We start from the raw sequence: 25,747 nt of genomic DNA on the forward strand, positions 1-25,747 counted from the left end.
GAATTCCCACACCTGCATTCCCAGGGCTCCAAGGAAAGCCCTCGGCTGAGGGGGGGCTCCAAAACACCCCTGGGCTGTCCAAAGGCAGGGGATGAGCCCAGGAGCTGCAGCCCAGGAGGGTCCCCAGGTGTGTCCCAAACCCCAGCTCTGGAAGCCTCCCCTTGTCCCAAAACCAAGCAGGAAAAATGGCCAGAAAAGTGGCCATAATCAAAGCCAGCACAATCAGCAGGTAAAAATTAAACTTTTATTTTCAATCCGAGTAAACCAGCAAGAGAATCGATGGTCGGGTTGTTCCATTCCGTGGGTTTTCGTTTTCTGTCTTTTTTTTTTTTGGATAAAAAGGCCAAATAATTTTGTAATTTTTTTTTTTTTTACAGGTGGGTGCTCAACCCAGGAAGGAGGACACAAGGACAAAACCCCAATTAAGCGACGGATCCCGAGGAAAACACGTTCTAAGCTCAGCACTGAGACACAACCAGGGAAGCTGGGATGGATGAGGTCTATTTTACACGTGATGAGAAGCAATTATTCAGCTTTCTAATTGTTCTTCTTCCTTGTAATTTCTTTTTTTTCTTTAACTCATTTATTTATTTATTTATTTTAAATACAGGTTTAGGTGCTTTTCAGCTATGAAAAAAAAGGCAAAAAAGTGCATAAAGTTGAGAGAAAAGGCAGAAATCAAGCAGTAAGAGGTTTGTTTCCCATGGCGGGGGTGAAAGGAGCATGGGAGGGGAGAATTTAGGGACAATGGTTTTGAGGGAGGATTAAAAAAAGATCTGTATCCCAAAAGGGAATTTCCTGTGTTATTTGGTCCATTAAAAAAGGGTTTATTCACATTGAGGCTCCCCCCCGCCATTCCCAGACAAGAACGTGATTAAGAAGAGGATTCAGCAGGGAGAGGAGGCTCCCCCTGCCCTTGTGCTCCCTGTTTTAGCACCAGCTGGGATTCCCACCCCGGGCAGCCCATCCTGGCTGCTCCTGCCCCGCTGTCACCCCAAATCCCCGTCCCCAATCCCACTGCAGCCACAATTCCCTTTTCCCAGCGTTGACTCTGCCCCCAATCCCAACCCCCGAGGAAGGGAGGTGGCCCAAGGAATGTCTCACTCAGCTGCTTTGGTCCCTTATTCCCGATTTTCCTGTGGGAATAACGAAGGTGGAGCTTCCCCCTGGGAGCCTCCTGGCCCCACAGCGCTCCGGGCAGGGGGACACCCCCACTGTCCCCAAGTCCTGGTATGGGGACACCCCACTGTCCCAGGTCCTGCTCCCGGAACCCTCTGGAGGTCTCTGCTCCTCCCTCCCTGCCCAGTTCCAGTTTAACCCAACCCTGATCCCCCCCAGGAGCTCTGGAGCCCGGAGGAGAAAGGGGACAGGGACGTGCTCTGACGTTTTGGTCCGTGACACAATCCCAAAGTGGTCCCAAAGAGCTGCCACCAGCGCTGGGAATGAGAGGTGTGGGGTGGCTGGGGGTGTCACAGCACCCAGGGGACAGTGACCCGGGATGGGCCCAGAGGGGTGGCAGCACTCAGCAGCAGCAGCAGGAGGAGGAGAAAAGCAGGAAAATTCTGGGTGGGGGGAAAAAGCTCCTCCAGGGGACCCCCAGAGTGAGCTGGAGCTCTGAAGGGGGCTGATCCCAGCCTGGGGGGCTGATCCCAATCTGGGGGGGCTCATCCCAGCTCCAAAGGCCTCAGCCCAGCCCAGCCCTCCAGCCAGGACAAGCCCCAGGGCTGCTCCTGCACCGGAGGGCTCAGGACAGCCCAGCCCAAGTCAGGAGCAGCCAGAGCAGAGAGGTTTGGTTGGAGATTTGAGCTCAAACCTTTCCTGCCCTGGGCACTGAGGGGAGTGAGGATTGAGGGCAGCCAGGAGCAGGATGAGCCAGAGCTGGGCCGAGCAGGGGGAGCTGCCAGCCCACCCCGAGCCCAGGGTGAGCCCCCCTCGCTTTCCCCACCCCACAGCAGGAATTTGGTCCTAAGGTGGCCTCTCCCGCCCTTTCCTGGCATCCCGGTGGCCGGGAGGGCAGGACAGGAGGGACAGAGGGGACAGGAGGAGAAATGCCCTGGAGCTTTGATCCCCACCCCGCACGGCCCCGAAACCGGAGGAGACACGGCTCGAAGGGCGGAGTGGGCGGGGAGGGGACAAGAGCCGCAGCCACGGGGAGGGGACACAGGGCAGGGCCGCGTCACTGGGCTCAGATGGCCTCCACGTAGTTGGCCGGGAGCATGCCCGTGTCCCCCGTGCGCTCCACCGTGCCGTACATCCAGCCGTCATCGATCTGCTGCACGTTGATGATGGTGTCCCCGTCCTGGAAGGACACCTCGTCCTCGTCCGCCGCGTTGTAGTCATAGACGGCACGGAAACGCTTCTGTGGGGACACGGGGACATTGTCACAGCGCCAGGGGACGTGGGGATGGTCACTGTCACAGCCCCAGAGGACACGGGGGTCACTGTTACAGACCCAGGGGACATGAAGGTCACTGGCACAGCCCCTCCCTGGGGACAGGCTGGGAGCTGAATCTGAGTGGCTCTCAGTGCCCAAACCGAGCATCCAACCCCCCAAACCGAGCATCCAACCCCAACCGCCCAACACCCCAAACCTGAGCATCCAACCCTCCCAAAACGGCTCATCCTGGGGCTGAGGGAGCAGAGGGATCCCTGGGGTGGGAATTGGGGGGCTGAGGGAGCACAGGGATCCCCAGGGTGGGGGATTTGGGGGGCTGGGCTGAACTCACCCCCCCTCCGGCCGGGGCGTTGCGCTGTGAGGAGACCGGAGTTGGCTCCTTGTAGCCGTAGGACTGGGATGGAGGCGGCTGCTGCTGCTGCTGCTGCTGGTAAACTGGGGAGGGACAGAGGGGTGAACTGGGATGGGGAGGGACAGGGGATCCTGAACTGGGATGGGGAGGGAAGGATGAATTCTGCACTGGGATGTGGCTGGATCCTGCACTGGGATTTGGCTGGATCCATTCACTGGGATTTGGAAGAATCCTACGCTAGGATGTGGAGGAAGGATGGATCCTGCCCTGGGATTTGGAGGGAAGGATGGATCCTACACTGGGATTTGGGTGGATCCTGCCCTGGGATGTCAGTGGATCCATGAACTGGGATTTGGGTGGATCCATGAACGGGGATGTGGGCAGATCCTGCACTGGGATGTGGAGGGAAGGATGGATCCTGCACTGAGATTTGAGTGGCTCCATGAACTGGGATTTGGGTGGATCCATGTACTGGGACGTGGCTGGATCCATTGACTGGGATTTGGAGGGATCCTGCCCTAGGATGTGGAGGGAAGGATAGATCCATGAACTGGGATTTGAGTGGATCCTGCACTGGGATTTGGGGGGATTCTGCACTGGGATGTGGAGGGAAGGATGGATCCTGCACTGGGATTCGAGCGGATCCATGAACTGGGATTTGGGTGGATCCTACACTGGGATGTGCATGGATCCTGCACTGGGATGTGGAGGGAAGGGTGGATCCTGCCCTGGGATTTGGGGGGATCCTGCACTGGGATGTGGAGGGAAGGGTGGATCCTGCCCTGGGATTTGGGGGGATCCTGCACTGGGATGTGGAGGGAAGGGTGGATCCTGCCCTGGGATTTGGGGGGATCCTGCACTGGGACTTGGGTGGATCCATGAACTGGGATTTGAGTGGATCCTCCACTGGGCTTTGGGCGGATCCCGCACTGTGATTTTGGGATGTGGGGGATGCCGAGGAGCCCCGGGGCTGTCCCCACCCCACCTGTGGCTCCGGGTTGGCCGTGCTGCTGCTGCTGCTCCGCTCTCCGGTAGGCGCCGCTCTCCGGGGAATTGCGGCGCTCCGGCTCCGAGCCCTCGCTGGGGCTGGGCCCCATCCGGCTCCGCTCGAACTCCTCGTGGTACTTGATCTGCAATGGGGGGGGGCACAGCTCAGAGCTCGGCCCTGCTGCAGCAGCTCCGCCCAGGGAAAGGGGGCTGGGACAAGGAAACGGCCTCGGGGCAGGTTCGGATTGGAAATGAGGGAGAATTCCTTCAGAAAAGGGAGTCAGCGTCCCTGGAAGGGTTAAAAGCCCATGGGCTGCTGGTGAGGCAGTGCTGGGTTCATGGACTCGATGCTTTTCCAGCCTGAAGGGTTCTGGATCCTTCCCCTCATCCCAGCTCGGCTCTTTTTGGCACCCCAGCAAATCCCGGGTGCTCCTTCCCACCCCCCCTGCTCAGAGCAGCTCCAGGCACACACGGGACAGGACAGGAGGAGCTTTCCATGCCCTGTGGGTGGGGTGAGGAATTGTTTCAGGATGGGATTGACCCCAGATGCACCTCCCAAACCACGGGAAAACGGGAGCAAAATCTCCTTTAGGAATTCTGGTGTGCAACCCCCAGTCTGGGGGGACACAGGAGGGAAGGGTTAACCCAACCACGGGGGTGGGAGGGCAAAAATTACCAATTAACTCCTTGCTGTTAATGAGTGCATTCCCACCAAGAAGCAGCAGGGGCCTGGGAATGTGCCCTGGTTAAACAGTGATGGACTGGAGGGCACTGGGAGCTGGGCACGGCTGGAGCAGAGAGAGCCCCGGGGGCAGCACCTGGGGACCCCGGGAGGCTGGGACAGCCCAGGGACAGGGACAGCCTTGGGATCAGGGACAGCCTCGGGAAGAGCCTTGGGAACATCAGGATCAGCCCCAGGAGCAGGGACAGCCCCAGGAACAGCCCTAGGACAGATTTGGGAACAGGGACAGCCTCAGGAACAGCCCCCAGGATGGGCTCAGGAACAGCCCCAGGAACAAGGACAGGAGCAGGAACAGCCTCAGGAGCAGGAACAGCCCCAAGAACAGCCCCAGGAGCAGAAACAGCCCCAGGAACAGCCCCAGGACTGGTTCAGGATGAGGGGAACAGCCCCAGGAGCAGAAACAGCCCCAGGAACAGCCCCAGGACTGGTTCAGGATGAGGGGAACAGCCCCAGGAGCAGAGACAGCTCCAGGACAGGTTGAGGATCAGGGACAGCTCCAGAACAAAAAACAGGAGCAGAAACAGCCCCAGGAACAAGAACAGGAACAGGGATAGCCCCAGGATGGGCTCAGGAACAGCCCCAGGAGCAGGAGCAGCCCCAGAAGGGGCTCAGGCCGTGCCCAGCCCCATTCCCAGGGGTTTTCCCCACCTGTCCCCACCCCTGAGGCCGTTCTGGGGCAGGGCCGGGCTAGCCCCACCTCCCCTGGCCCTAGGGACAGCGCTGGGGGCTGCGTCTCCCTAAGTGGGTCACGGCCACCCAGGCTGGCAGCCAGGCACGGGAAGTGCTGGAAATGCTGGCAGAGGGTGAGGGGCAGGGCAGGGCCACCAGGCAGCTCTGTGCTGTCATTTCATGTCCCCAAACCGCCCCGGATCCGCCCCAAACCCAGCCCCAGTGAAGCTGCCAGCTCAGAGCTGCCCCAGGGAGAACCCTCCAGCTCGGATCCCATTCCCTGCCTGGGGTCTGGTGAATCCATCACATCCTGGGGATGGCTGGGAGCTGCACAATGGGATCGGAAAAAGAGGGAATAAAAATCCCCCTAGGTTTTTGTGTGAGCTCCTGTTGTGGCACCATCTCCCTGCATTGCAAACCCCTTCTCTAAAATGAATATTAAGTAATTGTCTCCCTAAAATGACTATTAAGTAATGAATGGTCTCCCTAAAATTATTATTAAGTAAACAGCAGTGTCCCTAAAATTACTATTAAGTAATGAATAGTCTCCCTAAAATTACTATTAAATAATGAATAGTCTCTCTAAAATTACTATGAAATCTCCCTAAAATTACTATGAAATCTCCTTAAAATTACTATTAAATTTCCCTAAAATTACTATTAAATCTCCCTAAAATTACTATTAAGTCTCCCTAAAATTACTATGAAATCTCCCTAAAACCACTATGAAATCTCCCTAAAATCACTATGACATCTCCCTAAAATCACTATGAAATTTCCCTAAAATCACTATGACATCTCCCTAAAATTACTATGGAAATCTCCCTAAAATCACTATTAATGCCTAATTACTATAACCATTTGTATCCCACGATAAAAATCAGATTCTGGTCACCGGATCAGCCTCCCTCTCCTCCTCACAGAGGCTGATTTGTGCCAGGACTGCAGGAACCTGTGACCCCGGCGCTGTTTGTCAGCAGCTGTCCCCTCCCTTCTCCCCATGGAGGTCACGGCGGTGTCACAGCAGGGACGAGAGGCCACTCACGTTGCTGATCTGATCCTGAGTCTTCTTGATCCTCTGCAGCTCGGGGGTGTCGGCCACCACGCTGAAACCCTTCCCTTTGTTCTTCTCGAACTCCTCCTTGTAGCGGATCTGGGGGCGGCAGCAAAACGGGTTTGAGCAGGGGAGAGAGGAGGGACAGGGCACAGCTGAGACCCAGGGCTTCCCCAGGGGAGCAGGTCCTGCCAGGGCTCCTGCCTCGCTCAGGGGCACCCTCGGAGCATCCCCAGTGAATTCCTGAGCATTCCTGGACATCCCTGAGCCTCCCAGTGCATCCCCAGTGAATTCCTGAGCATCCCTGAACATCCCAGCGCATCTCCGCACATCTCTGAGCATTCTTGAACCTCCCAGTGCATCCCTCAACATTCCTGAGCATCCCAGTGCATCCCCAGTGAATTCCTGAGCATCCCTGAACATCCCTGTCCATCCCTTAACATCCCTGAGCCTCCCTGCACATTCCTGAGCATTCTTGTGCCTCCCTGAATATCCCCAGCGAATCCCTGAGCATTCCTGGACATCCCTGAACATCCCTACATATCCCAGTGCATCTCTGCACATCCCTGAGCATTCCTGAACATCCCTGAACCTCCCAGTGCATCCCTCAACATTCCTGAGCCTCCTTGAGCATCCCTGAACATCCCAGTGCATCCCTGAGCATCCCAGTGCATCCCTGAGCAACCCTCAACATTCCCGAGCCTCCTTGAGCATCCCTGAACATCCCTGCACATCCTTGAGCATTCCTGTGCATCCTCAAACATCCCAGTGCATCTCTGAACATCCCTAAACAGCCCCGAACATCCCTGAGCCTCCCTGAACATCCCCAGTGAATTCCTGAGCATTCCTGGACATCCCTGAGCATCCCTAAGGCTCCCTGAACATCCCTAAATATCCCAGTGCATCCCTGCACATCCCTGAACCCCCTCAACATCCCTCCCTCAACATCCCTGAGAATTCCAGGCAGGAAAGACAAGGAATCACTGAGCAAGCAGCCAGTCCCAAGGGAGGGCAGATCCTCTGATAGAATCCCGTGGTTTTACCCTCCTAAATCCCACCCTGCTCCATCTCCTTTGGTTTTTCACCCTGCTGATGTTCAGGACACAGGAATTCAGCCCTAAAAAACCTGGCAGCACCCCCATGATGATGATGAGAATAATTTAACAAATTAATTAACCCCACAATTAATTTTCCTGTGGGGGAGCTGTTCCCTCCATGCCGTGACTCCAAGTGCATCCATGAGTTATCAAAGGGAGCCAGAAAAAAATCTTCAAAAAACCCTTCACACATCAAACCCTAAAAACCCTTCACACATCAAACCCTAAAAACCCTTCACACATCAAACCCTCCCCTTTTTGTCACCAGCACTGAGGTGACACTGGGTCAGGACAGGAGTGGCACTGCCACCCCCACATGGCACCCTTGGGCAGGAAGGGCTGTACCCAAACTTCCCCCCAGGAAAGGCTCAGAAAAGGAGCCCCAGGATGGGAACCTGCAATTTCCCTGCCACACGTGGGCTGGGAGAAGCAGCCTGTGGGCACCAGGGTGGCACTTTGGGGACACTTTTGGCCTGACAGGACATCATTATCCAGCAGCTTCCCGTGAGCGGAACGGGAGGCGCCTCCTCGGGGACACAAATAGAGGGGACAGAGGAGTGACACAGAACTGCTGTGGCCTGGCCCTGCCACCCACCCTGTCCCTGGCACCCTGCCCCTGCAGGTGCCCAGTGTCCCATCCCTGACACCCTGTCTCTGTCACCCATCCTTGCAGCTCATTGTCCTTGTCACCCCATCCCTGTCACCCCATCCCTGCAGGTGCCCAGCACATTGTCCCATTATTGCCATCCCATCCCTGGGGGTGGTGAGCATCCTGTCCCCATCATCCCCACCCTGCCCCTCATCCTTGTCACCCCATCCCTGTCATCCCCATCCAGATCCTCATCCTTGTCACCCTACCCCATAACCTCTGATATCCCAGCATTCCTGGATCCCAAATTTCTGATATCCCCCCATTCATAATCCCAAACCTCCTGCATCCCAACCTCCTGGATCCCCTACTTCTGATATCCCCCCCCATTTGTTATTCCAAACCTCCTACATCCCAAACATCCTGGATCCCAAATCTCTGATATCCCCCCCTATTCATTATCCCAAACCTCCTGCATCCCTCCCTTTCTGTATCCCACCCCTCCCAGCCCCTCTGCAGGGTCTCTCCCACCCCCCAGAGCTTCCCCCTGCCCAGCACCCACAGAAATCCCCTCTGCAGCTCATCCTGCTGGGGAGGTGACCCTGAGGAGCCCCTGGCCTGCCCTGCAGGAGGCTCTTCCACCCCTGAGCCACCCCAGCTCCATCCGAGCACCCCATTCCTGTCACCCCATCCCCGTGGGTATCCAGGACCCCATCCCTGTAATCCCATCCCTGTGACCCCATCCCAGCTCCATCCCAGTACCCCATCCCTGTCACCCCACCCCTGTGGGTGCCCAGTGTCCCATCCCTGTCACCCCAGTGTCCCCTGAGCCTGGCAGGCCCCAGGAGCTGGGCACACCTGGCACAGGGGACAAGGGACATGAGACAGGGGCTGAGCTGTGGTGACCAACCCATGGAACAAGAGCCCCCCTCCCTTCAGGGCTGTCCCCACCCAGCTTGAGGGGCTGTGAGTCCCCCCCGGGCTCAGGAGAGCCCAGGCAGAGCTCAACCCCCTCCCCTGGCTCTGCTTCCATCGACAACAACCCAGGGAAAGCCTGGAGACTCCAGAGCAGCAGCAGCAGCTCCGTGGTTGCCATGGAAAAGCCACGGTGTCCCCTTGTCCCTGCCACCCCCCTGTCCCTGTCATCGCTGTGTGGACACAAATCCAGCCCCAGGCTGGGCTCAGCTCTGAGCCTGAGGCAGGGCTGGGAGAAAAGCTGAGCTTTGGGGACAAAAGTTGAGCTTTGGGGACCCCATTTTGGCCCTGGTCCTGCAGGTGAGGCTCCCCCATCCTCCCCCTCCTCCTGGAGGAATTCCCAAGGATTCAGCTCCTGGCACTGTCGTGCTAATGGGAGGAGAAGGAAGAAGGTCACAGCATCCTTTGGAGCAGGGCAGGCAGGGATCTGATCCCAATCCCCCAAAAACGACTGGAAACAGCAGGGAAAAAAATCCCAAAAAAACAGCAGGGAAAAAAAATCCCAGAAAACAGCAGCAGGGAAAAAATCCCAGGAAACAGCAGCAGGGAAAAAATCCCAGGAAACAGCAGCAGGGAAAAAAAAATCCCAGAAAACAGGAGGGAAAAAATAAAAAAAAAAAAACCAGCAGGGAAAATCCCTGCCCAGAAGAGGCAGCAGGCCCTGCTGCCAGCACCCTGGGCTGTCCTAGTGCCCCTCTTCCAAGGAAAAAAGGCAATTGGGTGCAGGAATCCCAGGGCAGCTGCCCCATGGAGCTCTCCTGGCAGACAGGATTGCCTCTGGATGGGATTTTTTCCAGCACAGTGAGCTCGGCTCGTGAGCAGGGCTGACATCAAATCTCTCAGCACGGCTCAGGGGATGCTCCAGCACAGCCAGAGCCCAGGAAAACCTGGAATGGTCACAGCTGGAAAAGCCCTGTGAGCTCAGAGTCCAAGCATGCCCCAGTTCACCATTAACCCACGTGCCCAAGCTGGGTTTGGGACATTTCCAGGGATGGTGACCCCACCACTGCCCCTTGCAATGCCTCACAACCCTTCCAGTGAATGGTTTTTCCCTGATTTCCACCCTAGACCTTCCCTGGAACAATGTGAGGCTGTTTCCTCTCACCCTGACAATTGATGGGAAAGCCTGAATCCCACCTGGCTCCTTCCAGGGATTTGTTGGGATTGGGAAGGACCCCCCTGATCCTCCTTTTCCGGAGGGAAAGGAGCAGCTGAGGGAGATGGGGAAGGGGCTCAGCCTCTCCTGGTGCTCCAGCCCCTTCCCCAGGCAGGCTCACACACCTTCCCCAACACTCATTCCTGCACTTCCAGCAGTTCTCCTACAAAACTGAAGCTCCCATCCCTCTTCCCAGAGTTCTGGAGCAGAAGGAAATCCGTGATCACCACAAGGACAATCCCTGAGCCCACACCCAGCAGGGAATGGCTGAGCCAGGGCCACCTGCAGGGGACAAAGCCTGGCCAGCAGCCTGTCCCACAGGCTCTGCCCTTCCCAGAAAAATCAGGAATTCTCCTCCAAGCCAGCCCTGCTCCCTTGCAGCTGTTTGTTCTCCCAAGGTTCAGGTTCACAGGAAACATTTGGAATGGGTTGGGGATGGGGTGGGAAATGGATTTGTAGGAAATTTTTATAAGTTTGACAGAAGGTTTACAAAGTTTGTACTTGTATGCAAGCTCTCTTATTTGAGGTAAGAAATGTCGACTTGGGAATGTTATGGAATAGGATGGATATTGTTGAGAGAGAAATGAAATTAGAAATAAGTTTCAAAGGAGGGTTCTGTAAATGAGGCTAGATGCTTTGGAGAAGTAGAATTATCAAAGTTGTGTTGCAGTGGGACTGAGGAGGGAGGGGTTTGGGAAGCAGCCAGAGAATCATGGAATTGTCAATCATGGAATTCCAATGGACTTGGAGTTGCCAATTCCAAGGCTGGAAGGGCCCCTCTGGAGAGGGAACCCAGAGAAATCCCAAAACATGGAACCTTCAGAGACAGAAATGCAATGGGGAAAGGTCAGGGTGGGCTTTTCCCATGGGAATTTGGGAAGCACACAGAAAATCATGGAATTTTCAGGGCTGAAAGGGCCCCTCTGGAGAGGGAATGCATAGAAATTCCCAAGCCATGGAACCCCGAGAGACAAAAATGCCATGGGGAAAGGTCAGGGTGGGTTTTCCCCACGGGAATTTTGGGAATTTGAGGGGCTCACCTGGCTCTGGAGCTCACTCTGCTGCTTTAGGCGCAGGTTCTCGGGCGTGTCTGCCACCATGGTGAAGGATTGCTTGGGGTAGTGTCTGCAGAGGGAAGGAAAGGGTTAATGCCACCGTCCCCTGTCCCCACCTGCCCAGGGGCTCAGGCACAGCAGAGCAATTCCCACCAGGGAATTCATGGAATTGTGGAGTCATTCAGGCTGGAAAAGCCCTCCAGGATCATCGAGCCAAACAGTGTCACCCCAAACCTGTGTCCCCCCAAACCTGAGTCCCCAGGGGCCACACCCAAGTGCTGAGAACATTCCAGGGGTTTTGTCCCACTCCTGAGGAGCCAGAGCTGGCCCCAGGCCCGGCATGCTGGTCCCACAGCTCTGCCTGGAGCAAGAGCAGCATTCCCAGCCTGGCAGAGCCCTCCACGGCCCAGAATTCCCAGGAAAAGCCCTGGGAGGAAACCCAACCCAGAGGAGATCTGAATTCCCAGATCATGAATTCCCCCAGGGAATCCCAGAGCATTCCCAGCTCTATGAGGAGAGCCAAGAGCCCCAGCCCAAACCATTCCTGGGATTCTGGAAGATCTCAGACCATGAATTCCCCCTGGGAATCCCTGAGCATTCCCAGCACTTCTGCCCCGGGTTTTTACAAACCCTGAGGGTTCTCCCTGTGGCTCAGTAGTGCTTTTATCCAACATTGCCAATGTGAACATCCCAACATCCCCCAGGAAAGGCACAGAGAAGGACATGGCCCAGCCAAGGGCAGAGGCTCCTCTGAAACCAGAGCAGCTCAGGCAGAGCCCAGAGCATCCACAGAATTCACAGAATAACAAGAAGACCTTCAAGATCATCGAGTCCAACCCAGCCCAAACACCTCAACCCAACCCTGGCACCCAGAGCCACATCCAGGCTTTGTTAAACACCTCCAGGGATGGTGACTCCACCACCTCCCCAGGCAGAACATTCCAGAACTTTATCACATTTCTGTAAATAACTTTTTCCTGATATCCAACCTAAATTTCCCTTGGTGCAGCTCGAGGCTGTGTGCTCTGGTTGTGTCAGTTCCTGGAGACAGAGCCCAGCCCCAGCTGAGCACAGGCACCTTTCAGGAGCTGTGCAGAGCAGTGAGGGCACCCCTGAGTCTCCTTTTCTCCAGCTGAGCACCCCCAGCTCCCTCAGGGGTTCCTCATGGGGTTTGTGCTCCAGACCCCTCACCAGCCTCATCTGGACACATCCCAGCCCCTCCTAAATTGGGGGGTGGCCTCACCGGTGACAATTCCAGAGGAAGAAAGACCCCCCTGCTCCTGCTGGCCCCACCATCCCTGATCTGCCAGCCAGGATCTCCCATTGCCATGGCAACCTCATCCCTGCCCCGGGCACTGATAACAGGGAGGAGATCAGGCCCCAGCAGGCACCGCTGGCCAGGAGGGCTGGGAAAGGCAGAAATCCATCCCTGTGCAGCTCAGGAGAACGGGGAAAACCACGGGAGGAGGAGGAGGGAATGAAAAACAACCCAGACAACAACAACAAGCAGCCTGGCTGGAGTGAATGCAGTGCTGTGTCCTGCTCCAGCCCAGCCTGGGCGAGCAGCAGACAGCCAGGGATGAAGCTGGGATTAGGTTTCCTTGGGATTTTGAGGAAATCTTGCAAGGATTTGAGGCAGCTTTTGCTCAGCCCTGAGTTAGCAGGCAGGAGGGAGCCGTCTGTGCTGGGTGTGGGATGCACAAAATTCGGGATTCTCCCCCGGGATCGGGAATTGCTTTTCCATCAGTTCCCTGGGGAGAAGGTGTTTCAGCCCTTAGGGAATTCAAGGCTGGAGGAGGGGGATCTGGGATGGAATCTGGGATGGGATCCTGGGATGGGACCCAGATTTTGGTGGGTGTTGGGAATGCTGGGCTGGTGCTGCTGTGTGCCCAGGGTGTGTGTGAGGAGCCCAACACCGGCCAGACAGGGATTATCCCAGGGATTGATGGAGAGGAGCAGGGAGATCTTAGGAATGGAGCTAACAGGCAGCCAGGGGGGATTGGGTGGGGACCTTTGGGGTCTCTCCTTACTGCTGGCATCCCTCCATCCCTTTATCCGTCCATCCAATCCCCCTGCCTGCAGTCTGCACACAATTCCCTGCTGGAATGGCTGTCCCATGGATCCCAGGCACATACAAGGATGGAGGAGCTGCTCCCTGCAGAGGATGGAGCAGGAAAACCCTCCCTTGAGCTCACCGGGAGCCCAGGAGGAAACTTAAGGAAAAGCCACCTCTGGATGCAGCTGGAAAAGTGAGGGGAGACTCCTCAGGGGCTGCAGCTCCTCATGGGGGGAGTGGAGGGACAGCTCTGGTCTCTGGGACAGGGACAGGACAAAGGAAGGGTGAAGCTGTGCCTGGGAGGTTCAGGCTGGATTTCGGGAAAGGTTCCCAGCTCCACAGGGAATGGGCACGGCCCTGAGGCTGCCAGAGCTCCAGGAGGGTTTGGACAACTCTCTCAGGGACAGGAGGGGGATTTTGGGGTGTCTGTGCAGGGCCTGGGGTTGGATGGATGATCCCTGAGAGTCCCAGAGCTCCAGGAATGTCTGGACAACACCCCGAAACAGGCTGGGATTGTTGGGCTGTCTGGGGTGAGCCTCATGATCCTTGGGGGTCCCTTAAACTCAGAACATTCCAGGATTCCACACAGAACAGCACAGGGCATGGCAGGAACCCCAAACACAACACCACAGGCAGCACTGCCACAGCAGGAGGGACCCCTTTCCACCCTCAAAACCCCCAAAAACCCCACAAAACCCTGGCTCCTGCTGCCAGCAGCCCAGACCAGGCAGCTTTTGTGGCGCTGCTAAATCAGGTCAGAGGAATCTCCCCGGGCTCAGCTCCCGTCTGGCGCCGGCATTAGGGGCGGGCTGAGGCTGAGCACGGCAATTCCCGAGCATGGAAATTCATCCCTCTGAGCACGGAGATTCCCAGGGGATGGAAATTCATCCCTCTGAGCCTGGAGGTTCCCAGGATGGAAATTCATCCCTCTGAGCCTGGAGATTCCCAGGGCATAGAAATTCATCCCTCTGAGCACAGCAATTCCCAGGGGATGGAAATTCATCCCTCTGAGCCTGGAGGTTCCCAGGATGGAAATTCATCCCTCTGAGCACGGAGATTCCCAGGGGATGGAAATTCATCCCTCTGAGCACAGCAATTCCTGGGGATGGAAATTCATCCCTCTGGAAGAAGGAGAGGGCTGAGCACAGCAATTCCCAGGAGAATGGAAGTTCATCCCTACCAGCAATCCCAGGGGATGGAAATTCATTCCTGCAGAACTGGGAGAGGGCTGAGCATGGAAATTCCCAGGGGATGGAAATTCATCCCTCTGGGCATAATTCCCAGGGGATGAAGCTCATCCCTCTGGGAGAAGGAGGAGGCTGAGCCTGGCAATTCCTGGGGGATGGAAGTTCATCCATCCCACATTAGGAATCTGGCAATTCCTGGGGGATGGAAATTTGTCCCTCTGAGCCCAGAGATTCCCAGGGGATGGAAATTCATCCCTCCTGCAATAGGAGCACGATAATTCCCGGGGGCTGGAAGTTCATCCCCCCAGGAGAAGGATCCCCCTGCTCCCATGGCCACCACCATGTGCTAAAGGGCTCTTTTGCGGGGCACCAGCAATTCCTGCACCTTTCCCAGGCAGGGAAATTCCACAGGGATGTCAGGAAGCAAATCCAGACCTTCCTTCCCATAGCAGCACCGTGCCTGGTTTCCATGGGATCTGTATTCCCCAAATTTCCCACCTTCCCCACCCCGCAGCAGGAGAGGGGTTTGGAGCAATCCTGCTTCCAGATGGAGGTGAATTTCCCAAAACTCACACCCAATTCCATCCCTGCCCTAAAAGCAGCATTTTTGCCCCCCAAAAAAACCTCCCATCCCAACCAGCAGCACTTGAGCTGCTGCCTCTGGAGCTTTTCCCAAGCTGGAAATGAGGATAAATCCTGGAACTCCACTAAAAACTCCTGTGAGTGCAGCCTGGCATGGCCCAGCTGCTCTCCAGAGACAGCTGATGGGATTTGGGAGCCCCAGGAGCAGACCCTGCATCCCCAACCCCTGAGTCTGATCCCAAAAAAACCCACGGATGATGTGAGTGTTTGGAAAAACCTCGGGAGCTCTGAGTGTTGCTTACATTGAGGCTTTAAAGCAGATTTTGGCAGATTGATCCATCAAGGAGCAGCCCTGGATGCAAACATTCCCTCTCCCTGCACCCCCCAGCTGGCTCAGGGATTTGGGAACGATTTGGGGAGGATTCAGCAGAGGAGAGTTAAACAAAGGAAGCAATTGGCTGTGCTCTGCCAGGAGGCTCCGAGGTCACATCCTGCCTTTCAAAGGGCTGGGGACGAGCTTAAAAAATAAACCGAGCCTTTGTCAGCACCGAAATCAGCCCCAGTCTGCAGAGATCCCACCGGGAATGGGCCCAGGGGAGGGCTGGGATCCTCCCAGGGTTTCCAGGGAAAAGCTGCCAGGGTGGCTGGGCCAGCTGCTCCCAGAGAGCCCAGCACCTCTGTGGAGGACAGGATTCCCCCAGGGTTTGTCCCAGTGGGCTGGAAGGGGCAGGAGAGGCCAATCCCATGGCCAGGCCAATCCCAGGGCTGATTTGGGGCCAGCAATGGGATTGGGGACTTCCTCACCAGCTCTGGGTGCAGCAGGATCCATCCCATCCCAGATCCTCAATCCCACCCCCAATTTCCAACAGCCCCAATCCCAAATCCAGAAGCAGCTGCAGATCCCCGGGATCCAGCAGGGAACAACCCCAATCCCAAATCCAGGAGCAGGAACAGCAGATCCCACTGATCCAGCACAGAAACAAGCCCAATCCCAAATCCAGGAACAGCAAATCCTTCTGATCCAGCAGGGAAGGAATCCCAATTCCTTATCCCTCAGCCTTAGCACAGCAAATTTAATATTAAAAAAATTAATAAAATAGATTTAATATATATATAATAATTATAAAAATATTTGTATGTATTTATAAAATACATATTTAATATGAAATCTCTATAAAATGTGTTTTTAGGAGCAGCTGGAGCTGGAACTCCAGCCCTGCCTGTCTCTTGTATCCAACTTTTCCCCACTTTTCACCCGGGAAAAGTCTCAGACTTTCCTGGATTTTCCCTTCTCTCACTTTTCGCTCCAAGTGCTCAGGCCAAGAGCTGAGCCCAGCCCTGAATGTCACTTCCAGTGAGCCACCAGTCCCTCCCAAGTGCCCAGCTGGAGCCAGGGAGGGGACAGGGAGGGGGCTGGGGACCGTCCCATCTGCCACCCAGCCATTCCCAAAGATTTCTGCTGGATTTCTGGCTGGGGCAATGGCAGGGCTGGAGGAAGCCCAGCCCTCTTCCTCCTGCTCTCCCAGAAGAAAGAAACTCAGGAATTTGGCAGGGGGCCACGGGCTCGAACAGAGAGGACCCTGTTTGGAAAAGCAGCCTCTTCCCTGCCAGGATAAACGTTGCTTTTCCACCCCCTTCTCCTGGATCAGAGGACATTGTCCCTCCAAATGCAGGAAATTTGGGAAGGCTGGGCTCCTCCTGGGATGTCCCCAGCCAGGCACAGCTCTCCTGGACTTTCTGCTGTCCCAGGATACTCCTGGGAGCAGCTGAGAAAGAGCCAACCCCAAACCCAAGCCTGGAATTTTCCCTTTTTTCCACTGGAAAATCCTCCAGCAGTTTTCCAGCTGCTCCCTTTGCTTTCAGACAAGGAAAACGGGAAGGAGAAAAGATTTTGGGGGGGCAGTTTCTGTGCTCAGTGCCGGGCTGGGAAGGGTTAAAGCAGCAGCAGCATCAAAGGGAGCCCCCAGAGAGGGGGGTGAGAACCCGAGGTTGCGCAGGCTCCTTGGAATGTCAGGAATTTCCCATTATTATCCCACTTCCCTGGCAGGGAGAGCACGAGAACAGGACCCTAAGCCTGGGGATGGACAAATCCCACGGGCCAGGGGAGGAAAGTTTTGGGTCAGGACACTCAGAACAGCTCAGGGGGCTCAGCTCTGCCAGGCCAGACCCTCCCCACCCCAAAATCATCACCCCCCAACAAAGGCAGAGCCCACCTGCTCAGCACACACATCCTCCCCAAAAAGACCCCCAAATTTTCTGCTTTTTCCCCCAAAAACTGGAGCTCCAACAGTGCTGTTCCCCCACAAAAAAAAAAAAAAAAATTCAACCAATTATTTGCATTGTCACCCTGGTGAGACCCCCAAGAAATGCCATTCCCTGCCCAAATTGGAATTTAACAAATTTCCTCTCAGCCCAGCTGAATTCTTGGATTTTGGACAAGCCACAGCCAACCCCAGCACCCAACCCTAGCAAAAAAAAAACCACAAACCAAACACCTAAAAAAACCCCCACGGAAATGGGAGGGTCTGGCCAAGCTCTGCTCTCACCACTTCTCCTTTCGGTGTAACTCAGAAGAGTAAATTTAAAGAGCAAAAGTAAAAACTTTTAAGAGTAAAATCAGGAACATTGGGAAGAAATTCCCCCCTGTGAGGCTCTTTTACAGATTGTTCCATCCCTGAAGTGTCCCAGGCCAGGTTGGATGGGTTTGGGGCACTCTGAGACGGTGAAAAGTGTCCCTGCCCATGGGACTGGATGGGATTTAAGGTCCCTTCTCACCCAAATCACCCTGGAATTCCCTGACTCCTACAGGGATCTTGTCAGGATCAGCATTTTTAAAGCACCCTGTGAACAGACCACTCTAATCCAGCACTAAGAAATTAATTACACTAATTACATTGATTATATTCTCTAATTTTTTCTTCTAAGGACTGCCAGTGCATAAGGAACAGATAAAAAATTGGATTTTCAAGCTGCCTTTTAGATGTTAAGAAGCATTTTGGGTCCACAGGGTCCTTCTGGATAAGGGAAAAAAATAAAGGTTGGAAGGGAATATCCAGTGGTCAGGAACAGGTGGAAAGGGCCAGGAAAAAAAGGGCCAGAGGAAAAAGGGGCTCAAGGAAAAAAAGAGGCCCAGGACAAAAGAAAGGACCCAGAAAAAGAAAAGGACCCAGAAAAAAAAAAAAAAACCAGCCAGAGGAAAAAGGGGCTCAAGGAAAAAAAAAGGGCCCAGGAAAAAAAAAAAAAAAAAAGTCCTAGAGGAAAAAAAATAAAGGGAAAAAAAAGAGCCCTGAGCTCTTGCTCCACCCTGCCCTGCCTCCATCCCCCACACCAAGGATTTCACCTCCCAGGTTTATTTACCTTAGGATTCCTTCCCTGCCAGGAAATTCAGGTGGCTGCACCCAGCCCAGCCTGGCCTGGTGAGCCCTGCACAGAGGGGATTTCAGGGGCTGTTCCCCGCACAGAGGGAATTTCGGGGGCTGTTCCCCGCACAGAGGGGATTTCGGGGTCTGTTCCCCGCACAGAGGGGATTTCGGGGTCTGTTCCCTGCTCCTGGAGAGCTCGGGGTGTCCCACAGAGCCCATTCCAGGGTGAGGACTGGAGTTTGAGAGAGGAATATCCAGGAGAGCCCACAGGAGATCCCACAGGAGATCCCCACAGGAGGATCCCCACAGTAGGATCCCCACAGGAGGATCCCCCAGAAACCCACAGGAGGATCCCCCAGTAGATCCCCACAGGAGATCCCCACAGGAGGATCCCACAGGAGGATCCCACAGGAGAATCCCACAGGAGGATCCACCACAGGAGAGACCCCACAGCACAGGAGGATCTTCAATGCACCCCACAGGAGGATCCCCACAACAGGGCTCCACACAAGGAGGAGATCCCATGAGAGGATCCCCACAGGAGTAGATTCCACACATCAGGGTTCCACACAGGAGATCTCACACAGAAGGAGACCCCCCACACAGGAGGGTCCCACAGGAGAGACCCCACATGGCAGGAGACCCACAGAAGGTCCCACAGGAGGGCCCACAGCACAGGAGGGTCCCCACAGGAGAGATCCCACAGGAAGATCACCCACAGGAGAGACCCTCACACAGGAGGATCCCCCACAGGACAGGAGACCTCCACAGTACAGGAGGATTCCCACACGAGAGACCCCCCATAGGAGAGTCCCACAGCACGAGATCCCCACAGCAGGAGATCCCATGGAAGGTCCCACAGCACAGGAGACCCCTCATAGCACAGGAGGATCCCCCACAGGAGGATCCCCCCAGTGGACCCCACAGGAGAGGCCCCACAGCACAGGAAATCCCCACAGGAAAAGACCCCCAGTGGAGCCCACAGGAGGATCCTCATGGGAGGCCTCACAGGAGAAACCCCAAAGCAGGATCCCCCAGAAAAATCCCACAGCAGGGATCCCCAGCAGGCCCCACAGCAGGCCCCACAGCAGGCCCCACAGCAGGCCCCACAGCAGGCCCCACAGCAGGCCCCACAGCAGGCCCCACAGCAGGCCCCACAGCAGGCCCCACAGCAGGCACTCACGCGTTGCAGTAGGGCTTCTTCTCGTAGCCCTTGTAGTTCTTCATGTTCAGGGTCATCTTGCAGGTCTCGCAGTGGAAACATGATTTGTGCCAGAACTGCAACACAAAAAAAAAAAAACCCAACCATCAGCACCAGGGATCCCAAAACCCCACTGGGACCCCACAGTTCCCACCCAGCATGGCAGCAGTGCAACCTGTGACCCTGGGAAAATCAAATTTTCCTTCTAGGAACTGCCAGTGCATAAGGAGCAGGCACAAAAATGGGATTTCCCAGCACTTTTTTGGATATTAAGAAATATTGTGGGTCCACAGAGCTCGGGACCAGCCAGGAAAGGGGAGCACAACTCAGGATCCTTCCGGATAAATGAAAAAAAGAGGTTGGTTAAATGAGCACAAGGAATATCCTGGTTAATTTAGGATCAAATTCCATCTCTCCTGATCTTCCCAAGTGCCAGGGGAGGTTTTTTTTCCTTCCACAAATCCAAGAATTCATGGATAGGAAAAGCTCCTTCTGCAAGTGACACCTCAGCAGAGGGAACAGCTGTGTTTGAAGATTCAAAGCTGCTGCTTTGGTTTTATTTTTTTATTTTATTTTATTTTATTGCTGTTCTTTGCTCGGTGCCAGCCAGAAGAGCAGGTCAGGTGAGGCTGCACGAGCCAAGCAGGAAAAGGTTCTCATGGGAAGCAGACACAGATCCACAAGAAAGAGACAACACCAAAAACCCAGACCCTGACCCCACACCCTGAGCTGTGACAAACCCTAAAGGAAAATTTTAAGGTTCTTTTTTAGGGCTGCTCCTAAAGAAATTATTCCCACCTGGCTCTGAGCTGGGACAGGCTGGGAGGAGCCTGAGGACAGCTCAGAGCTGGAGTTAAAGGTTGGATTTGATGATCTGGGAGTAAAATTATCGTGATTTTGTGATTCTGAGGTCGCACAGACCGAGTTCAAAGTCCTGCCAGAGTCCAGACTTCGCTTTTCCAGGGGGATTTGTGGGGTCTGGTGGGAATTCCCAGGGCCCAGAGAGGAATGGGAATTTCCTCCTGGAGCAGGGAAAAAGGGAAAGCACAGCCTGGAGCAAAACCTTCACCCCTGACAGCCAGTCCTGCCCTAGGGCAATCCCCCCAAAAAAATCACAGAAAACTCCACCAAAAGCCCAATTAGCAGCTCCAAGCACTAATTAGAGCACAGACAAGTGTCCTTTAACACTCAAGCACCACACCCAGAGTGCCCAGCTGCTGCTTCTTGCTGGGATTTCCACTTTAAACCCTTCAAGGAACCGATTCCCCCCTCCAAGGCCAGCCTGGATCTGTGTCCCCGCAGGGACCAAGCCCTGCTGTCACCTCCCCAGGTGCCACACCCCGTGCACAAACATTGCCAGGCTCTGGGGACGTGACTCAGCCCTGGAGAGGACAATTCTCCTCCTTTTAATTGCTCTCAGCCACGGATTTGTTCCTCCCCTCTGCTCACAGCAGTTCCTCCAGCTGCAGAGGCTTTGCTCCTCCATCCTCTCCCAGGGTGGTTTTGCCCTTTTCCCAGTTTTTTGGGCTCCTGCAGGATGGATCAGCGGCTGGATCCTGAGTTTTTGGGGCTGTCCTGGGGGGGGTGAAGGGTCCTTTCCAAGCCCTTCCCAGCAGGAGCTGCCAGGGATGGCACCGTGGATCTGCAGGGGTGAACTGAGCACAACCCCAGAGCCTTCTCCTCCTCAAGGAATGGCCCAGCTCCCAGGAGGAACTGCCACAGCCACCAGATCCCTGGGATCCAGCAGAGGAAAAACCCCAATCCCAAATCCAGGAACAGCAGAAAATCCTTCTGATCCAGCAGGGAAATAATCCCAATTCCAGCTCCAGGAACAACAGCAGATCCCTGGGATCTAGCAGGGACACAACCCCAATCCCAAACCCAGGAACAGCAGCAGATCCCTCTAATTCCAATCTCAAATCCAGGAACAGCAAATCCCTGTGATCCAGCAGGAAAACAACCCCAATCCCAGATGCAGGAACAGCAGCAGATCCCTGGAATCCAGCAGAGGAAAAACTCCAATTCCAAATCTGGGAACAGCAGCAGATCCCTGGGATCCAGCAGGGAAACAATCCCAATCCCAAATCCAGGAACAGCAAATCCCTCTGATCCAGCAAGGAAATAATCCTAATCTCAGCTCTGGGAGCAGGAACAGCAAATCCCTGTGATCCAGCAGGGAAACAACCCCAATCCCAAATCCAGGAGCAGCAGCAGATCCCTGGGGTCCAGCAGATCCCTCTGATCCCAATCCCAGCTCCAGAAACAGCAGCAGATCCCTCTGATCCCAATCCCAAATCCAGGAACAGCAAATCCCTCTGATCCAACAGGGAAACAACCCCAATCCCAAAACCAGAACAGCAGCAGATCCCTCTCATCCCAATCCCAGCCCACAGCAGGACTCTGGCAGGCTCTGCTCCCATCCCAGAGCATTCCCAGCACACTCCTGCCCCAGTTCCCACCAGGGATTGCTCAGCAGGGCCATTCCCAGCCCGAGGCTCCTCCCAAGGGATCTGGGAAGAGATTTAGGATCTGGGATCCCTTGGGAAGTGTCCATAGAGCATTTTCCCTGTCCCCAGCCTCACTGCCACTGCTCCCTGTCTCACAGACAGAGTGGAATTAATGCTGGATCCACAAAATCTGAGGCAGCACTAAAAAGAGGTTGGAGCAGGGCTGGACACAGGGGAGCAGGAGTTATTTCAGCTTCCAGGAACATTCTGCTCGCTGTGGAAAGAGGACAGGATCCAAATGGGGTTTGGGGGAGGATGAACTCCCTGTGCTTCCCAATCCTGAGCCTGGAGGGGATCCCAGGTGATCCCACATCCCAGCAGCCTGGACAGGATTTATTTCTAAGTGTGCATATTTTGGAAACTCTTCTGACCAGCATAACCTCAGTGGAAAATGACAAATTTAAAGGAAAACAGCCCTAAAACTTTCCAGGTTATCCAGGTGAGTGGGTCAGAGGTAACCCATGCTGGGGAAATGAAAGATTCCTAAGGTTTATAATCATGGAATGGTTTGGGATGGAAGGGACCTTCAAACTCATCCAGCGCCATCCCTGCCATGGGCAGGGACATCTCCCACTGTCCCCAGGCTGCTCCAATCCCTGTCCAGCCCAGCTTTGGGCATTTCCAGAGATCCAGAGGCAGCCACAGCTGCTCTTTTCCCACCAGGCAAAACTTTTGCTCCACACCTGGGGCAAACCCCATAACCTGGGGGCAAACCCCATAACCTGGGGAGCAAACCCCATAACCTGGGGAGCAAACCCCATAACCCTGGAGGGGGGCAAACCTCACAACATGGGGACTCCAGGATTTGAGGACAACCCCCAGAGGAACCCCCTGGGCTGGAGGAGATGAGCCCAGGGTGAGGCTCAGCTCAGGGTAAGCCCAGCCCAGCCCTCGGGTGTCACTTCCCCTGCGGAAGCCAGAGCCAGCAGTGGCACTGTCCCCATGGGGGCAGGGACAGCGATGTCCCCAAAGCCACTCGGGGCACGCCAGGGCGGTGGGGAGGTGGTCAGGCTCTGGGTTTTCCATCAATCCCAAAGGGAAGTGGGGTTTCCCTGGTTCTGGGAGCAAAGGCACACCCCAAGGTTGGGGCTGTGCCCTACGGCTGCCCTTCGGACTCTGCCCGGGAAAAACAGGGACAGGAGAGGGACAGCAGGAGACTGGAGTCCCCACAGGACTCCATGGGCTGGGAAAAGCAGGGACAGAGAGAGGAACTCCAAACAGGGATAGAGACAACTCCAAAGGCTGGGAAAAGCAGGGACAGAGGAATTCCAAGGGCCAGGAAAAGGAAGGATAGAGGAAGTTCAAAGGCTGGGAAAAGTAGGGACAGAAGAATTCCAAGGGTCAGGAAAAGCAGGGACAGAGGAATTCCAAGGGTCAGGAAAAGCAGGGACAGAGGAATTCCAAGGGTCAGGAAAAGCAGGGATACAGGAATTCCAAGGGTCAGGAAAAGCAGGGACAGAGGAATTCCAAGCAGGGCCAGAGGCACTCCAAGGCCTGCCCACGGTTTTATGGGAACTGGGGCAGCGTTCCGGGAAAAGGGCAGCCGGAGGCGCTCCGGGGCGGGGTGAGCCGCACCACGAGCCGGCCGAGCCCCGGCTCCTCGGAAGAGGAAGTGGGTGAGGAGCCCGAGGAGGACAAGATGGTGACTGCGGGCTCCTGCCGGCTCCCAACAGCTGGAATAGACCCTCCCCAGCCCCCCACAGCTGGAAAACACCATCCCCTGGAGCTCAGGGAGCCCAGGAGCACCAGGGAGCCACGGCTCATCCCCTTCCCTGCCGGCAATCCTGGGATCCCCCTTCCTTCCCGGTCAGCCTCAATCCTGACACTCCCCTTCCCTTCCAGTTATCCCCAACCCCACTTCCCTTCCAAACATCCAGAATCCCCAAGCCTTTCCAAATATCGCCAATCTCAGCACTCCTTTTCCCTTCCAGTTATGCCCAATCCCAGCACCCCTTTCCCCTTCCTGTCAGCCCCAACCCCAACACTCCCCTTCCCTTCCCAATATCCACAATCCCCAAACCTTTCCAAATATCCCCAACCCCAGCACTCCTTTTCCCTTCCAGTTATCCCCAATCCCCCTTCCCTTGAAATATCCACAAACCCAAAACCCCTCTTCCCTTCCTTCTATCCACATCCTCAAAACCCCTTTTCCCTTCCAAATCTTCACGATCCCCAAATCCCTTTCCCTTCCAAACATCCACAATCCCCAAATCCCTTTCCCTACCAAATATCCACATCCCCAAAACCCCTCTTCCTTTCCAAATATCTACAGCCCCCAAACCCTTTTCCCTTCTAAATATCCACAAATCCCAAACCCCCCTTTCCCTTCCAGTTATCCCCCGACCCCTTTTCCCTTCCTATTGTCCCCAGTCCCAACACCCAGCAGCTCCTGGAGGCTCCCAGGGCCCAGAGCCACTCACAGCCCCAAATCTCAGTTTTTAGGGGTGATAGTTCAGCTCCCAGCCATTCCCGGCCTCAGGAAGAAGCATCATCCCTTAAAAATGCGAGCAACAGGGTCTGCCGGAGCTCAGGAATGCCGCTGGAGAGCGGAGCGTTCTTCCCAGTTACTTTTTTTAGTCCCTAAACTGGTTGTCCCAGAAGCCTGGGAGAGGAGGGGAAGGAGAGCAAAGGAAATCCCATGGGAAGAGAAGCGGGAATGGAGCCCCACCATCACCTTCCCCACCTCCAGTTTCCACCAGAGCTTTGGTTTTGAGAGGAAAATACTCCAAAAAAAAAAAAATTCCAGGTTAAGGGAGGCAGCCCCGGAGTGGAGGAATGGGATTTTGGAACAGGGAAGTAGCAACTGGGATGGAAGATTTGGAAAAAAAAAAAAAAAAAAAAAAAAAAAAAAAAAAGGGGGAAAAAGCTCGATAATGGAAACCAGATGAGGTTCCCGGCTTCAGGGAAGCGTTAACTGTTGCTTTCCTTGGGCCTCCACACGGATGTGCCGCCTTTGAATAGGAGATACTCCAATAAACAGAAATATTTGCTATGGAAAGAAGAGCTGGGGATGCTGCCGGAGCCCCCAGGGCAAAGAGCTCCGTCCCTGTCCCCTCCCCCTGGGGACCCTCGGGACGCCGGGGGCTCCAGGGACCCCCGGGACATGGGGGAGAACATGGAAATACCCCCGGGAAAGGGGGGTGGGAGGGACCCAGATCCCCTGGGGTCCCACCAGGAGGGGATCCAGCGCGGAAATCCCCCCGGGAAAAGCGAGGTTTGAAGTGGGAAAGCGTGGAAATATTCCCGGGAATAGGGCGGGGGGAGAGCCGTGTCCATAAGGAAGTGCCACCCGCGGGTTGTGGGGGGGAGGCTGGAATCCTACCGGAGACCCCCCAGCACAACGGGATCCCATGGAAAACCCGCCAGGAATGGGGATGAGGGAAAAACCATTCCATGCAGAGGCGATCCTATGGGGAAAAAAATCCCAAATCCTTGTCCCAGTCCCCACGTGCCACCCTGCGGAGCTCACCTTATCCAAGCAGTTCACCTTCTCCGTGGGATACACGATCTTCCCGCAGCGCGCACAGTTGGGATTCATGGCGGAAAACTCGCGTGGAAGAAGGAGGGGGAAAAAAAATAAAAAAAAAAATCACTCCCACCCTCCTCCGCCGCCTTCTTCTTCTTCTTGCACTGAGCCGCCGCCCGCGATGTCGCGACTTTAAATAGTCGGGAAGGGGAGGAGGCGGTGGGAAAAAGGAAAGGGGAGGGACAGCGGGGGCGGGGCGCGCACCTACGCGTGCGCGCACACGTAACGCGCGTGCGAGCGGGGCGCACACCCCCA

At 55.4% G+C, this 25,747-nt stretch overlaps 1 protein-coding gene across 1 annotated transcript; it reads right to left on the minus strand.

Moving 5' to 3' along the window:
- Nucleotides 1-230: 230 nt before the first annotated feature.
- On the minus strand, nt 231-25,610 carry LASP1 (LIM and SH3 protein 1). Its single transcript, XM_030966284.1, has 7 exons — nt 25,436-25,610; nt 19,442-19,536; nt 11,057-11,141; nt 6,191-6,298; nt 3,733-3,877; nt 2,727-2,830; nt 231-2,359 (listed from the first exon to the last, which is right to left on the minus strand). The coding sequence occupies exons 1-7, from the start codon at nt 25,502-25,504 to the stop codon at nt 2,186-2,188; spliced, it is 780 nt and encodes a 259-aa protein (XP_030822144.1). The 5' UTR covers nt 25,505-25,610; the 3' UTR covers nt 231-2,185.
- Nucleotides 25,611-25,747: the final 137 nt, after the last annotated feature.

This window comes from Camarhynchus parvulus, chromosome 27, assembly GCF_901933205.1.
Source record: "Camarhynchus parvulus chromosome 27, STF_HiC, whole genome shotgun sequence".
Taxonomy (NCBI): Eukaryota; Metazoa; Chordata; class Aves; order Passeriformes; family Thraupidae; genus Camarhynchus; species Camarhynchus parvulus.

What these genes read in the sequence shown, in the direction of transcription:
- LASP1 (XM_030966284.1), bottom strand. Translation starts at nt 25,504, where the DNA reads ATGAATCCCAACTGTGCGCGCTGCGGGAAGATCGTGTATCCCACGGAG. An exon ending in AAGAAGCCCTACTGCAACGC is followed by an intron (nt 11,142 to 19,441) that starts GTGAGTGCCTGC and finishes TTCCCTCTGCAG; the next exon opens with ACACTACCCCAAGCAATCCT. An exon ending in CGGCCAACCCGGAGCCACAG is followed by an intron (nt 2,831 to 3,732) that starts GTGGGGTGGGGA and finishes GTCCCTCCCCAG; the next exon opens with TTTACCAGCAGCAGCAGCAG.